Below are 16,091 nucleotides of genomic sequence, written 5' to 3'. Positions count from 1 at the left end.
AAATTAAAAATAGAACAACCATATGATCCAGCAATCCCTCTTTTGAGTATATGTACAAAAAAAAAAATTGAAATCAGCATCTTGAAGAATTATCTGGACCCCCATCTTCATTGCAATGTTTTCCACAGTAGCCAAGATAAAAAACAACCTAAGTATCTGATTATGGATTTTAAATATGTGGTATATATGATGGAATAGCATTCAGCCTTAAAAAGGAAGGAAATCCTGCCATTTGTGACATGTATAAACCTAGAGGATATTATGCTGAGTTAAATAAGCCAGTCACTGAATGACAAATACCGGCTGATTCCACTTATACAGGTTATCTAAAATAGTCAAATTCATAGAAACAGAGAATAGAATGGTGGTTTACAGTGGCTGGTATGGGTGTGTGGAATTGTTTTTCAGCTATCATTAATAATATGGTATTGTGCACTTGAAGATATGTTAAAAGAAGGGATCATGTGTTTAATGTTTTTAAAAAACCACAACACAAATGAACATGAGGACATTTTTTAACATAATGGGTATGTTTAGTACCTTGGTTGTGGTGATGGTATCATGGGTATATGCATATGTTCAGCCTCTCAAGATGTGTAAATTAAATGTATACAATTTTATGTATATCAATTATACCTCAATAAAGCTAAAAAATACTTATCACAATTTCTAAAGAATGAATCAAACAACATAGCATATAACTGTCACTAGTGAGAATAAACAAAATTGAACTCAAAGTAAAGAAACTGAAAAAGAGAAAATAAAAGGACAAAATTAGGTGGTTGAAATCAATCTAAAAATATGTACTAAATTCTCAACCAAGAGGAAAATATTGTCACACTAAATTTTTTTTTTTAAAATCCCGGCTACACATATTTTACAAGGCATATATGGGTGGAAAAGGATATGCTAGATATAATATTAAAGAAAAAGGTTTGTATAACTTACCAATGTCAGATAAAATATATCTGATAAAATCTATATAGATATATTAATGTCAAACATATCAACATTGTTATCAGACAAAATAAACCTGAAAACAAATAGTAGTCCTAGAAATAAAGAGGAACATGCATAAGGATAAAAGGTTCATCAGGAAGATATAACAATTCTAATACTGTATTTGTTTAATAATATAACCTCAATATGCATGAAGCCAAAAACTGATATAACTATAATGAAAAACTGACAAATTCACCATAATATTGTGGTTTTTTAAAAAAGGTTTTTTCCCATTAATTAATGAAATTTTTGACCAAGTCCTCAAATATCCAGAAGACTGTGGAAGATTTAAAAAATAGATCCCTACGGTCAGAAATTAGAGAATATTCCTTCCTGTCATACAAACCTTGAGCATTTAAAAAACTGACTACATATTAAACAACAGAGCAAGTATTAATGAATTTCATAGCCTCAGTATTCCATAGAATATGTTACATCTCCACTATATCTTTAAACTATAAACTGTTAACAAAAATGTAACACATAGCCAAGTGTTTAAAATGAAAACTCACATTTCTGTGTAATTAATGGGTCAAGTAAGAAAGGATAATGGAAATTAGAAATGTGAAGGACCTCTTCAAGGAGAACTACAAACCACTGCTCAATGAAATAAAAGAGGATACAAACAAATGGAAGAACATTCCATGCTCATGGATAGGAAGAATCAATATCGTGAAAATGGCCATACTGCCCAAGGTAATTTACAGATTCAATGCCATCCCCATCAAGCTACCAATGACTTTCTGCACAGAATTGGAAAAAACTACTTTAAAGTTCATGTGGAACCAAAAAAGAGCCCACGTTGCCAAGTCAATCCTAAGCCAAAAGAACAAAGCCAGAGGCATCATGCTACCTGACTTCAAGCTATACTACAAGGCTACAGTAACCAAAACAGCATGGTACTGGTACCAAAACAGAGATATAGATCAATGGAACAGAACAGAGCCCTCAGAAATAATGTTGCATATCTACAACCATCTGATCTTTGACAAACCTGACAAAAACACGAAATGGGGAAAGGATTCCCTATTTAATAAATGGTGCTGGGAAAACTGGCTAGCCGTATGTAGAAAGCCAAAACTGGATCCCTTCCTTACACCTTATACAAAAATTAATTCAAGATGGATTAAAGACTTAAATGTTAGACCTAAAACCATAAAAACTCTAGAAGAAAACCTAGGCAATACCATTCAGGACATAGGCATGGGCGAGGACTTCATGTCTAAAACACCAAAAGCAATGGCAACAAAAGCCAAAATTGACAAACGGGATCTAATGAAACTAAAGAGCTTCTGCACAGCAAAAGAAACTACCATCAGAGTGAACAAGCAACCTACAAAATGGGAGAAAATTTTCCCAACCTACTCATCTGACAAAGGGCTAATATCCAGAATCTACAAAGAACTTAAACAAATTTACAAGAAAAAAACAAACAACCCCATCAAAAAGTGGGCAAAGTATATGAACAGACACTTCTCAAAAGAAGACATTTATGCAGCCAAAAGACACTTGAAAAAATGCTCATCATCACTGGCCATCAGAGAAATGCAAATCAAAACCACAGTGAGATACCATCTCACACCAGTTAGAATGGCGATCATTAAAAAGTCAGGAAACAACAGGTGCTGGAGAGGATATGGAGAAATAGGAACACTTTTACACTGTTGGTGGGACTGTAAACTAGTTCAACCCTTGTGGAAGTCAGTGTGGCGATTCCTCAGGGATCTAGAACTAGAAATACCATTTGACCCAGCCATGCCATTACTGGGTATATACCCGAAGGATTATAAATCATGCTGCTTTAAAGACACATGCACACGTATGTTTATTGTGGCACTATTCACAATAGCAAAGACTTGGAACCAACCCAAATGTCCAACAACGATAGACTGGATGAAGAAAATGTGGCACATATACACCATGGAATACTATGCAGCCATAAAAAATGATGAGTTCATGTCCTTTGTAGGGACATGTATGAAACTGGAAACCATCATCCTCAGCAAACTATCGCAAGGATAAAAAACCAAACACCGCATGTTTTCACTCATAGGTGGGAATTGAACAATGAGAACTCATGGACACAAGAAGGGCAACATCACACTTTGAGGCCTCTTGTGGGGTGGGGGGAGGGAGGAGGGATAGCATTAGGAGATATACCTAATGCTAAATGGCGAGTTAATGGGTGCAGCACACCAATATGGCACATGTATACATATGTAACAAACCTGCACATTGTGCACACGTACCCTAAAACTTAAAGTATAATAAGAATAAAATTAAAAAATAATAAAATAAAATAAAATAAAAAAGAAAGACAATAAAAATACTGTCAGTCAGATACTTTGAGGTGTTGCTAAGATGGTATTTAGGGAGGGATTCGGCCTTAAATGCGAATAAGGAAAAAGCCAACCAAAACTAACAAAAAACAACTTGAAATCACAAGATAAGATTTTAATTTAAGAAGTTAAAGAACATCAGAATAATCCAAGGAAATTAAAGAGGAGAAATAAACAAGATCCTGGCAAAATTAAATGAGATAAAAGGAGAAAGAGTCAGAAAGCAAGAACAGATTTCTTAAAAATATTAGTAAGACTGGCAAACCTTTGGCAAGTTTGATCCAGAAAAATATAGAGAAATCACAGATTAAAAATGTTAAGAACGAAAAAGAATATAGATGCATGTAACACAGGTTTAAAAGGTAAAAGAATATTTTAATCAACTTTATGTCAATACTTTTGAAAACAGGTGTAATGGTCAAATATCTGGAAAAATATAAATTATAAACCTAATTAAAATTAAATAGAAAACATGAAGAGTCTAATAACCATGATAGAAGTCGTGTCAGTAATCAAACATCTTCCCTGGGCCATGTTTATATCTGCAAGCTCTACCAAATGCCAAAGGAACATACATCTTAATTTTTCACAAACTATTTCAGAAAATGAAAAAATAGAAATAAAAAGGGAGAACATTCTCCAGTTAATTTATGAGGTTAACATAATCTCAATACTAAAACCAAATAGGAATATTTAAAGCAAGGAAAAATTATAGCTGAATCTTGCCCATGAATACACATGTAACTATTCTAAACAATACATTAGCAAAGCAAATGTGGCAATTATAAAGAAGATAACATAATGGACAAATTTGGCTTACTACAGGAATGCAAGTTTGGTTCAACACTAGAATATCTGTTAATGAAATTATCACTTTCATAGATTAAAGAAAAAAATATAAACACCGAAATTGATCCAGAAAAATCATTTAATTGATGTGACTTAATGACCATCTATGATTGAGAACTCATAGCAAACTAGAAATAGTTTTTTTAACTTAATAAGAAATATTTACATAAATCCTAGAGCAAAAAAAAGAAACATTTAATTGTTGAATATTCGAAACATTGCCTTTAAAATCTGGAATAAGACAAGGATTTCTGCTCAAAATTAAATTGGAGATCCTAGCCAAGAAATACAGCAAAGGAATAAAACGCATAATTATTGTTAACGAAAAACAAAACAAAGACAAACACAGCTTAACTGTTCAAGGTGTTATATTAGTATACCTACCAAATTCCTTCATTTTAAAGTCATTTTATGACTTTAAAATGTGTGTGTGTGTGCCCACATACAGTATATTCCCCCAATTATTATGTAAGCCCATTCTGTAAATCTTTCTGTATTCTTCAAAACTAAAAAAAAAAGCTATACAAATAATACTGAAAATACATTAACCAGTATTGAAATAACAATGAAATATCATCATACTTAATGAGAAGAGAGAACAAAGTTCTAAGAGAAAAAGGGAATAACTAAGGAGCTGGAAAGAAAAAAATCACTGACCCCTAGGCTCTCAGTTTGCTGGAAACCTGACTGCTCTGTTGGTATATTACTCAGCTAACCTATTTTTGAATCTTCCCCAGAAAAAATAGAGTTAAAAAAACCAACATGCAGAATGTCATGTTTTATAGTTCCTACTTGAAATCTTTTGGAAACAGTTTTACTGGAATCTAAATGAATCAAATGTAATTTAACAACATCCTCACTAGATTCCACGAGGGCAAGAATGACACCTGTTTTCTTTAGTGGTATAGCTCCAATGCCTATAGAGTGCCCAGCACATGCTGACATTCAATTTAGTGAGCTGAATTGAATCTATAGTACTACACAAATGTTTTCATTGAGCTGAACCCCCTAGCTTAGGCTAAGGAACTAACACCTAAGTAACTAAGTAACTGGCAAGCTAACTAAACCCAACTAACTAATTAACTAAACTTTCTAAATTTCTTACCTGAATCCAACGTTGGAGTGAAGAGCAATGTTCCAATATTCACAATGCAAACGTTGTCTATTCATTGGATTGTGAAAGACTAAAAGTAAAGAGTTGTCTTGAGTGTGGTAGTAAGAATCAACACACCTATATTGCTTATGGGCTTCTTGAAGGACCTGAAAATCAAAATAATTGCATTGTAGAATCTTTTTTATTTTCCCCAAGAGAAGGGTCTCCTACTAGGGCATTTCTCTACTCCCTTTCTCTTTCTACGTTCACCTCTACATTGTTAGTCAAGTTGAAATTCCCAGAGGTTTCTTTCCTAGCTGCTAGAAGGTGAGAGCATAAATGGCAGATAGCTTGGGAAGCATTTCAGCAACACTTTAGAAAAACAAATACTAGGCATCAGGCAGAGAGGCATTTGCTACAAGTGTTCTTCATTAAGGTTGGTAGGTAATAATTAAGCACAGCAGTCATTTATCTAGCATTTTCCATGCCTTGATATAGATCATCTAATTTTATCATCATTAAAAACTCCAGATAAATAGATGCTATGAATTAAATCGTGTTCACCATCCCTATTTATATGTTGAAGCCTTAACTGCTAGTGTGATGGTATGGAGATGGGGCTCTGGGAAGCTAATTAGGTTTGATGGGGTCATGAGACTAGGGCCCTCAAGATAAGATTAGTGCTGTTATAAGAAGAGGCAGCAGAGAACTTGCTCTCCCTCCCTCTTTCCCTTCTCCATCCCCACTCCCTCTTACTCTGTCTGCCATGTGAGGACACAATGCAAAGGCACAAGCCAGGAAGGGAGCCCTCAACAAAACTCAACCATGCCAGCACCCAGACCTCAGACTTGCAGCTTCCAGCACTGTGAGGAAATTTCTGTTGTTTACGCTACTCAGGCATGGCATTTTGGCATGGCAGCCCAAGCGGACTACAACAGTAGGTATGATTATTTTTCCCATATCAAAATATTAGAATTCTCATTTTTTCAGCATAAATTGGGGCTAAGAGAGAGTAAGGGACTTGTCCAAGAACACTGTGTGTTATGGTGCCAGGGCTCATCCCTGTTTTCCAACTCTAAATTTTACCATTTTGCATTCTCTCCACTATACCATGCTGTGTTAGATGAAGTGAAGTGAGTGGTCTTTCTGACACATACCATTTCTACCTGCCTTCCAACTCTGGCCCTTTCTAAAACATACCATCTTCAGCATGCACTGCAGCGGTAGCCACCAGTAGAGAGGCACAGTGGGCAGCTGCTTATCCTGTTTCCTTTGCCAATCAACAATAAGGAAATTGTCAATAGGAAAAATAAATTAGACAGCTGTGGGCTTTTGTTTTTGTTTTTAATATCAATTTGCTGAGGCAGCTTTTGGTTTTCTATTGTTTGCATGATCTGAAGGCATGGAATGATATGTTAGAAAAGGGCTGCTTTAATTTTGCTTTCAATTCTACATTGGTAGCATAATCAAAACAGTACATTTGCTTCCCCAATTTAGTCCCCTGAATGAGTGTCTTTATGGAGTGGCACTTTTACATCTGTTTCCTCAGAGCCAACATAAGAAACATACATGTGGTGAATATCTTTGCATTTTAAAATATTGCTATGTAGGGTATCATCTAGTACTTACTGATGTTTTTTTGAAAAGCAAATTCTGCTCACACTATAAACCCAGAAAACCATTGCGTTTATGATGAATATATATCCTTCTTTCTTTTAGATAATAAGAGCTTTGAAATCTTTGGGTTTTCATGTTTGCTTTGGGGGTGCTAAAAATACAGCACTAAGTTTCTCAGAACTATAGCTGCTCTCAATCAATATGTAAAGTTTTCATAACTTATTTTCCCCTTTTTTACTAATTGGTGCTTGTCTTTTATTCTGTATTAATATTATTGGTTACATTAGTTATTTAGTTAAGTTTTTCATTAAAAATGAGTACCTATTGTGTGGCAGGCACTGTGCAGGTACTAGGAAAACAAAAATAAACAAAATAGATAAGATTTTCCTCTAAAATATGATAAAGATTTTTTTGTTGTTAATTAAAGATGGGACCTTGCTATGTTGCCCAGGCTGGCCCCTAAAGCCTAGCCTCAAGAAATCCTCCTGTCTCAGCCTCCTCAATAGTTGGGACTACAGACCTGTGGCTTTATAGATTATTTTGGAGTTCAAACAGGTGTGTCCAAAAAGATGAAATTAATGGAATATCTGATATATAGAGAATGGATTAGAGCAGGGCAAGAGTGGAAGCAAGTAATCAGGAGGATATTGTGGTGGAATTAGAGGGTGGTAGTCATATAAAAGTAGGCCGGGTGTGGTGGCTCACGCCTGTAATCCCAGCACTTTGAGAGGCCAAGGCGGGTGGATCATGAGGTCAGGAGATTGAGACCATCTCCTACTTGTGCGCATTGAGATTCACCAACATGGTGAAACCCTGTCTCTACTAAAAACACAAAAATTAGCCGGACGTGGTGGCACGCGCTTATAGTCCCAGCTACTCAGGAGGCTGAGGCAGGATAATCGCTTGAACCCGGGAGGCGGAGGTTGCAGTGGGCCGAGAGCATGCCACTGCACTCCAGCCCGAGCGACAGAGCGAGACTCCGTCTCAAAAAAAAAAAAAAAAAAAAGTGGTGGTAACTGTGGTGCAGAAGAGCTTAAAGATATATTTGGAGGTGTACCCCTTAAACACTGATGATGGATTAGGTATCAGGGATAAAGGAAATGTTGGAACAAAGGATGATTCTGGCTTTTTGCTTGAGCACTTGAATTATGGTGACCTTTTCTGAGATGGACAAGGGAAGAAATGCTTAGGTGGTAAAAATATGAGTGTCATATAGGATACTAAATTTGAGATGGATACTAAATTTGATCAGAAATTCAGGTAGAATTTTGAGTAAGGTATAATAATGTGAATCTCTAGAGAGAGATAATTTAAAAGATATGGGCATCTGTCAGCATTAGATAGTATATAACAGATGAGATCATCAAAGAAGGGTGTTTACAGAGGCAAGAAGATGCTCTAGGGCTTCCTGGAGGCTCCAGAGCCTTGAGGCACTTCCATATTAGATGCTGGGTAAAGGAGAAGTCAACAAAATTCCAAATACAACACTGAGGAAACCAAGAGTGCAGAGTGTTTCATGGGGGAAGGGATAAGCTCTGCAATGCTGTTAAAATGTCAGGGAAGATGAAGAAAGATAAGTGTCCATTAGATTTGGCAAGACAAAGATTGTTACCTTGAAAAGTGCAGCTTCATGGTGCGGTAAGGACAGAGAAAAACTGAAATAGAATAAAGTCTGAAATAAACTTTCAGTTACAGACAGAAGATTGAACATTCGCACTCTCTAACGCCTCATTAAAAGAACAGTAAAATTTTGGGTTTTTTTTAATATCATAAAGTTGAAAGCCAACTTCAACTTGTTAAAGGAGAGGAGACGAAGGCACCAGAATTTTAGAAGTTGGAAAGCAGAAGGATAAATGCTAAATGACTTAGCAGAATACAGAAAGCCAAGTCCTAAGATTAATTTTAGGAGAGACCAGAGGCAACCCCATTTGTGTGCAGAAATATAGAAAGTCTCAGGATATGGAAATACTAGTCACCTCTGCAAGTGGGGTGAAAGTGGCATTGAAAATAGGAAGATTAGTTTAAAATCTTCTTAAGAAGAAGTTAGGCCCCTGGATCCCATTAAAATTCTGAGCAACTGGGCTATTGCCTGTCTCCCACTCCAGCAGAGGGGAAGAGGGTAGCTACAGAAGGCAGACGAATGGGTTCTAAGAACAGTGGACCCAAGGCACACTGACAGAGAAGTACATTCCAGAAAAAAAGGGAATTGTGTAAAAGCCTAAATCAGCACTGCTCAATAGAAATATAAAGTGAGCCACAAATGTGAGCCACATGTGCAATTCTAAATTTTATAGTAGCCATATTTTAAAAAGTAAAAAGAAACAAGTAAAATAAATGTTAATGATATATTTTATTTAACCTGATAGATAAAAATTCTTATCATTTCAACATATAAACAATGCAAAAGTAATCAATGCCACCTTTTTAAAGTCTTGGAAATTGAGTGTGTGATAACACTTATATAGTGTATAGCACAGTTATTGCACATCTCAATTTGGACTAGATTCATTTCAAGTATTCAGATGTTACATGTGACTAGTGGCTACCACATTGGATAATGCAGATCTAGATAATAAATGTCAGAAGCTTAATACCCTTCCCCTATTACCTAGCTCTCAAAACACTGACAGGAAGGCCTATGTCTTTCAGACAGAAAATTAGACTTTTTTTTTTTCATGGAGAATTTAAATGGCCCAAGAAAACAGACCTAACATACCAACAATGGTGAGTCTCCTATGGAAATCTCCCAGTCAAATCACCCAACAATGAACTCAGTTATTGACAACCCCCCACCCCACCTCATATAGCACTTCCTATCATATTTTTATTGTTTCATTATTAATATGAGCAAAGAGGACAATATTATATATTACCCTCCAACATGAAAAATGAAGACCAAACAAAAAAGACAAAAAACAAAAAAAGAAACTTGGAGGAAAAAGAGATAATTCAGGGAGAAGACAACTTCAGAGGACTTTAATATCCTCATAGAGATAAGAGAAGGTATTATATCAGAAATGCAGTTGCTCACACCTGTAATGCCAGCACTTTGGGAGGCCAAGGCGGGTGGATCACCTGAGGTCAGGAGTTCAAGACCAGCCCGGCCAACATGGTGAAACCCCATCTCTACTATAAATACAAACATCAGCCAGGTGTGGTGGCAAGTGCCTGTAATCCCAGCTACTTGGGAGGTTGAGGCAAGAGAATCACTTGAACCTGGAAGGTGGAGGTTGCAGTGAGCCAAGATCATGCCACTCCAGGCTGGGCGACAGAGTGAGACATCATCTCAAAAAAAAAAAAAAAAAAAAAAAAGTGAAATGATCCTTTACAAAGGCAATTTGGAATTATAAATATAACTTTAGGAAACCAGAATGATAATAACAGGAATAAAAGGCTCAATATAAGAACCGAATGGAAATTGAGCAAAGCCAAAAGACAAATTGATGGAAACTTAAAGAAAAAAGAAAGGGAAATTGCAGGTTCAGTCTAGGAGGTCCAACACCAGAGTAATAAGACTTCCAGAAAAAAAAGGACAGAGAAAATGGAGAGGAGAGATTATCAAAGAAATGATTATAGAAAATTTCCCAAAATATAAATACAGGAATTTCTGGATTGCACTGGCTTGCCAGAACAATACATAGAAACAGAACCACACTAAAGCATATCAACAGGAAATCAAGAGCACTGGAACAAAGAGAAGATCTTAAAATCTTCCAGAGAGAGGATCACAACGTACTCAAACAACTGATTAGGAATCAGAATTGTATTTATTTATTTTTCTAAGGACAATCTGGGAAGTTAGAACACTGTCAAAGAATGTCTTTAAAGTATTGAGAAAAAATGCTTTTTAATTTAGCATTTACTATAAAGCCTAACTGTCAGTCAATATAAAGATAGAATTAAGCTGTTTTCAAATATTGAATGCCTCAAAAATTTACCTCCCGTCTATCTTAATTAAGGAAGCTACTGGAAGAGATGATCCTCTGCAAAAAAGAGAGTGACCGGAGAGGGAACACATGGGATGAAGGAAACAGGCATCTAACTGGAAAGGAAGGGAATGGGTGTGGCCTGGATAGTGGTAAAGGGAGGCCCACAGGTCCACAGCTGTGCAGCAAGTTTAGGGAATATGGGAGAGATATCACTAATACAATAAAACTAATAGAATATCTGTTATGTTTGAATGTATTGAGAGACTTACTCAGTAGTAGAGAATTTGGGGGTAAGTTAATAATACATACATAGTAAACTAAACAAACAGAAAAAGAGGCAATTATTAACTGCAGAGAAAATAAAAATGGTACCAATAAAGGAAATATAATTATAGAATACTACACAGTTCGGCTGTGAATAGCACTTACATAACTGAAATAAAGTGAGTTTTGAATACTGATCTAACCAAAAATTATGATATTGTAACAGTATCAGAGAATGGAGAAGTGCTAATGTGAATGTGGGGGTGGGTGAACCTGTGTACATGCACATGTGTGTTGGATGGGGGTGGGCAAAGCTGTGTTCTCAAGAGGGAATCAATTGGTAATGATGTCACAAAACTAAGACTAAACAAAATATACTTGCTATTTAGAGATCATTGAGTAAAGTAACAAAAAAAGGGGTAAATGCGCTGAAGATTTTTGCCTCTGAGAACTGAAGCTTGGTGGAGTGGGGTGGGAATGGGGGAAGGAGGCTGCTATTTTTCATAATAAGACTTTGTAGAACTTTCTGGCTTAAAAAACATGTTGTAAAACTTTGATAAAAATAAAAATCAAATTAAAAAGACAAAACCAAAAGAGGACAGGTTTTTGTGTAAAAGCTAAACACAACAAAAGGATTTAGGTTTGAGATTACTTGTTATTTTGCAGAGTGATTAAGAGTACAAGTTCCAGGGCCAGATTTCCTGGGTTTATATCTTGCTTCTCACTTAGCTGCCATGTTACCTTGGACAAAAGTCACTACTGGTCAAGGTGCCTCAGTTTCTTACTGCTTACATAGTTTCTACTTCATAGGGTTATTGTGAGGATTAAATGAGCTAATAATACATATTAATCAGTGCCTGGCACATGGTAAGTGCTCGATGAATGTTAGCTACCACAGATTCCATTGAACTGTTAATTAAAACAGAAAATACTGTGAAATGTGGTGAAATTGAGTAGAATGGATAAACAATATGGAAAAAAATAGGGTTTTTCCCAATAAAACCTTACTTTTTTTTTAGAAAATATATGCAGCAGCAAAAATATATATATATGCAGCAGTCTTGTATATTTTTTTCTTAAAATATTTTATAAAAGCATTCTTTCATAAAGTATATTTTAAACTATTTTAGAGAGTTGCTGGGAATGCATAACTCAAGCTGGGAGTAAATTTATTTTATAGCTGAAGTAAAGGAGAATATTGATCTGAACTAGATCTGAGAGAATGACCTGGAGGTGAACTGTTCTAAATCACAACAGGCTCTCCAGACCTATCTGACCGTCTCCTAGAGAATCGCAGTCCATAAATACCTGAAGCAGTACTTTCGGTTTAAAATGTTCAGTAAAACTCCAGTCCATTAGACTGCGCTGCTGTGTTTTCTTTATGTCCTCTAAATCTGCTTCCACCATCATCTTCTTGGGTTTCTAAAATATCATAGGAACACAATTTCAGCTTTAATTTGTTTAAGTCCAAATGGAGCCCTCTTGGGCTCCGTCAACTAACCAGTATGTACTCCATCTAATTGGGGAAATCTGCATATGTATAAATCCATATGGCAACATTTTAGGAGAGCTGCTGCCAAAAAGAGTATGTCTTTGACTTTTTTTTTTTATGGGCAACATAATCTAAATATTTTTATTGTTAGGTTATACTCTTCTGAGTCCTGTTAGCAATTACAGGCAGGTTTTCTGAACTCTTCAAGACAACGTTAGCTCTACATGGCTGTATGGTGAGCAGGTGTTTGTGAGGTTGCCAAGCCACACTGTCTAGAGAGGAGCAAGGAGCTGGGAAGTTATGCGCAAGCCGCCTAGCAAAATTAACTCCTTTCTCTCCAGTTGGAGCTGCTCTGGGGATGTCCAAATAGTTCCTCTTTTCTAGCCTCAGTATTCTCCTTCTAAGTATCTTCTTTTTTCTTTTTCAGTGTTTCTTACTCCAAGTCATGGTTTTTCTCAGATCATCTTGTCATCTACATTTTTAGAAAACTAATTCCTTACCTTTTCATGAGAATCAGCCTTTGTGACTGCATCATCTTTGATCTCATTGTTTGTGGTCTGCTCTGCAAATCAAAGACACCAACATCCAGTTGTGTTCTGGCTTTGTTCTTGCCCTGCTGGTTAATGCTGTGCTTTTTTGTTGTGCATATGATCTATGTTTCTGTGCTGAAAAGGCAATGCCTGAAAGGCATGTTTTGTGCCTCCAGAAAGGTGTTTGTGTCCATAATTCTAAATCTGTGCCTACCTAGAAAAATTATACTAAGCTCTTTGAAAAGAACCTAGCTTCTTGTGTGATATATCTTAAATCATACCAGATATTCTGCTTTCAGATTGTATGATTCACTTCTAACAATATACCTTTACCTTTAAAAGTTGTAAATATTTACTGATTAAATCAACGTCTTAGTACACATGATTTGTCTTCTTGTGCTGGTGACTATCACAAAGCCTTTTTAAATTTCCGTGGATCTTATCTTGTGGATGACAGACTAGAGTGGGGGCAGGCCATGCATGCAAAGAGGCACTGGCAGATAAATGCACTTCCTATTGGAAAATGATACGCTCTCACCATTCTGCAGAGCTTCCCTTCCATTCATTAATCATTTATTAATTTAAAAATGATTTAATGAGCTTCTGCTAATTTACAAATGAAGCTTAACAAAAGTTAAATAAATGAAGCGGTACCTGGACTCCATGGACCAATACGAGTCATGCACACTAGCTTTCCTAGTGACGACAGAGTATACTTATATGATGATTGGGATGGTGATATCATCCTTGGCTATGAAGCAAACAGCCATGTGAATGAACAGGGAAGGAACACATTCATATTGTTGATTTCTGCATCACCAGAAGAGTTCCATGATAAATAAATTTAACATAGATCAACGAACATCTCACTATGAATGTCTTAGAATTTGTAATTTGCTCTTGTTATTGTGAATCTCTAATCGAGAAATGGATAATGTATATAGCATTTTGCAAATTTGATCACAGAAATAGAGTATGTGTGTGTGGGAGGTGGATTTTGTGGGAATATACTTTGATGCTGTTGAACAACTGAACAGCCCTGACTTCTTATCACTCTTAGAATAAATGAAGATTATGTCTGACAAAGTTGTAAAGGAAATGGCTCTGGCCTAACTCTTTAAGCACAACTCTTTGACTCTCCCTTGCTCATTCTACTCCAGATACACTGGCCTGCTTGCTGTGTCTTGAGGGTCTTGCACTTGCTTTCTCTCTGGCATGCTTTGCCCTTGGCTGTTCACCTTTTTCAGACCCTGACTTCATTCATATTGCTCAAGTATCACCTTCTCAAGAGTCTTCTGCCTCATCCTCTGCTTTGTTTTTTTTTTTATCATAGCATGTATCTATGCCTAATGCTACTTACTTGTTTATGGTCTGTCTCTCCACCTCATATGTAAATTCCTGGAGAATAGAAACTTCATCTTATTATTATTATTATTATTATTTTTAACTGTACTCTGAGCACCCAGCACCTGGCAGGAACTCAGTAAATATTTCCTTTTGATTGAATGAGAGGAATCTACATCATATATTAAACGTGGAAATGAACCTAGAGCCATATAGAGAAATTAGAAATGTGGGAAAAAACCTACAACAAAGCCTTATTCTGTGGCAAGCATAAGACAACTTTTTATTCTGTGGCAAAGAGTACCATATTTGGGCTTCTAGAGGGAGAAGCTGATTGTGCCTATGAAGGACAGGCAAGTGTTTTTCTTTCTTTCAGGAGCACAGCTACTTACATTTTTGCTACTAGTTCCATCTTGCCTTGGGCTGGTGAAGGTGACAGCATGAACATTCCATTTTGATTTAGGGGAAAACCATACAACCAATTCAGTTCAGCATTTATATAAATACATCCACTGAAGAGAAAACTCAGGCCAACTATAACTCTAACTAGACCATGATGTCCCATGTGTCCTTGAAGCAATTGATATGAAATCTGTGGATAAAAATTATTCTATTCTGTGGTCTGCCAGATTTCCGGGAGATTTGATATTCCCTCCTATGTTTAAGGATCCAGCAGAAAAAGTCTCCAGTTTAGAAAATATGTTCTGAAAATTATGCATCAGTTATTTTGTCAAAGGAAAGAACATTCTAAAAGTAATCTGAATTATTTATTTAATAGTAGCGTAAAAATCATTTTTTTTCTTTTTCTGATTTTTGCTTTCAACCACATAATCCTTTGACAGTGTGATTCAGTAGTTTTTGACACATCTGGAAATGGATGCTTTCTCATCCCTTTGAAAAACAGCTTTCCTAATCTGTTTTACTTTAGAGATAACAAGATCCCTCTGCAAAGCAGTTACTTTATTAAAAAAACACCCAACAAGCATAAAGGGCACATCTAAACCTATAGACTCGCGGTTATCAACTCTCAGGTTTTTCATAAATATCCACTAGGCCCTGTCAAGTTCAAAAATAGTCTCAGATGGAAATCCAGTATTTGGTTAAGAAAAGCACAAATATTCAGCCCTTTATGTCCAGGAAAAGGCTTTTATATGTATTTGATGCTAAAATGGTTGTGCAGGAAATACATGAATGATTTTTGCCTTGTTTAAAGAGAATTAAAGTTGGCGGTTTTGAAGTAAGTATGATTCAGAGTTAGGGAAAGAAATGTAAAATCAACAACATCAACAACAACAAAGTCCCATACTCACAACAGCTACAATGTGACACCAAGCCCAGATGCCCTCCCCCTTTCAAATGGAATGGTTCCTGGAAGTAGGTCAAAATGCACCACGGAGAAACACTTATGGCCCTGAGATCCACCCTCCAGATTGCGTGGCCTCTAGGATACACTGTCCACTATAGCATTTTCAACCCTGAGAATTTAGGAAGTTACTATTCATATAATAATCTACTTTCTTCCAGAATCCAGCACACCAATTTATGTAGTTTGACCACCAGGTGGCAAAAGTTGCCTAAGGAAAACTATCCAGCTGCTTTAAAGAAAAAAAATGAAACAAAACAAAGAAAACA

At 36.1% G+C, this 16,091-nt stretch overlaps 1 protein-coding gene across 1 annotated transcript in view; it reads right to left on the bottom strand.

Moving 5' to 3' along the window:
• The window catches only part of SPAG17 (sperm associated antigen 17), a 233,433-nt gene that overhangs the window by 109,412 nt on the left and 107,930 nt on the right, over positions 1–16,091 (bottom strand). The window contains exons 16-18 of the mRNA XM_063651455.1: positions 13,086–13,147; positions 12,402–12,515; positions 5,296–5,450 (exon numbers count right to left, since the gene is read on the bottom strand). Of these exons, the coding sequence (XP_063507525.1) occupies positions 5,296–5,450; positions 12,402–12,515; positions 13,086–13,147 (331 nt within the window). The remainder of the gene's footprint in view (positions 1–5,295; positions 5,451–12,401; positions 12,516–13,085; positions 13,148–16,091) is intronic.

Source organism: Pongo pygmaeus, chromosome 1 (genome assembly GCF_028885625.2).
Source record: "Pongo pygmaeus isolate AG05252 chromosome 1, NHGRI_mPonPyg2-v2.0_pri, whole genome shotgun sequence".
Taxonomy (NCBI): domain Eukaryota; kingdom Metazoa; phylum Chordata; class Mammalia; order Primates; family Hominidae; genus Pongo; species Pongo pygmaeus.
This window is presented reverse-complemented; position numbering and strand designations above follow the sequence as displayed.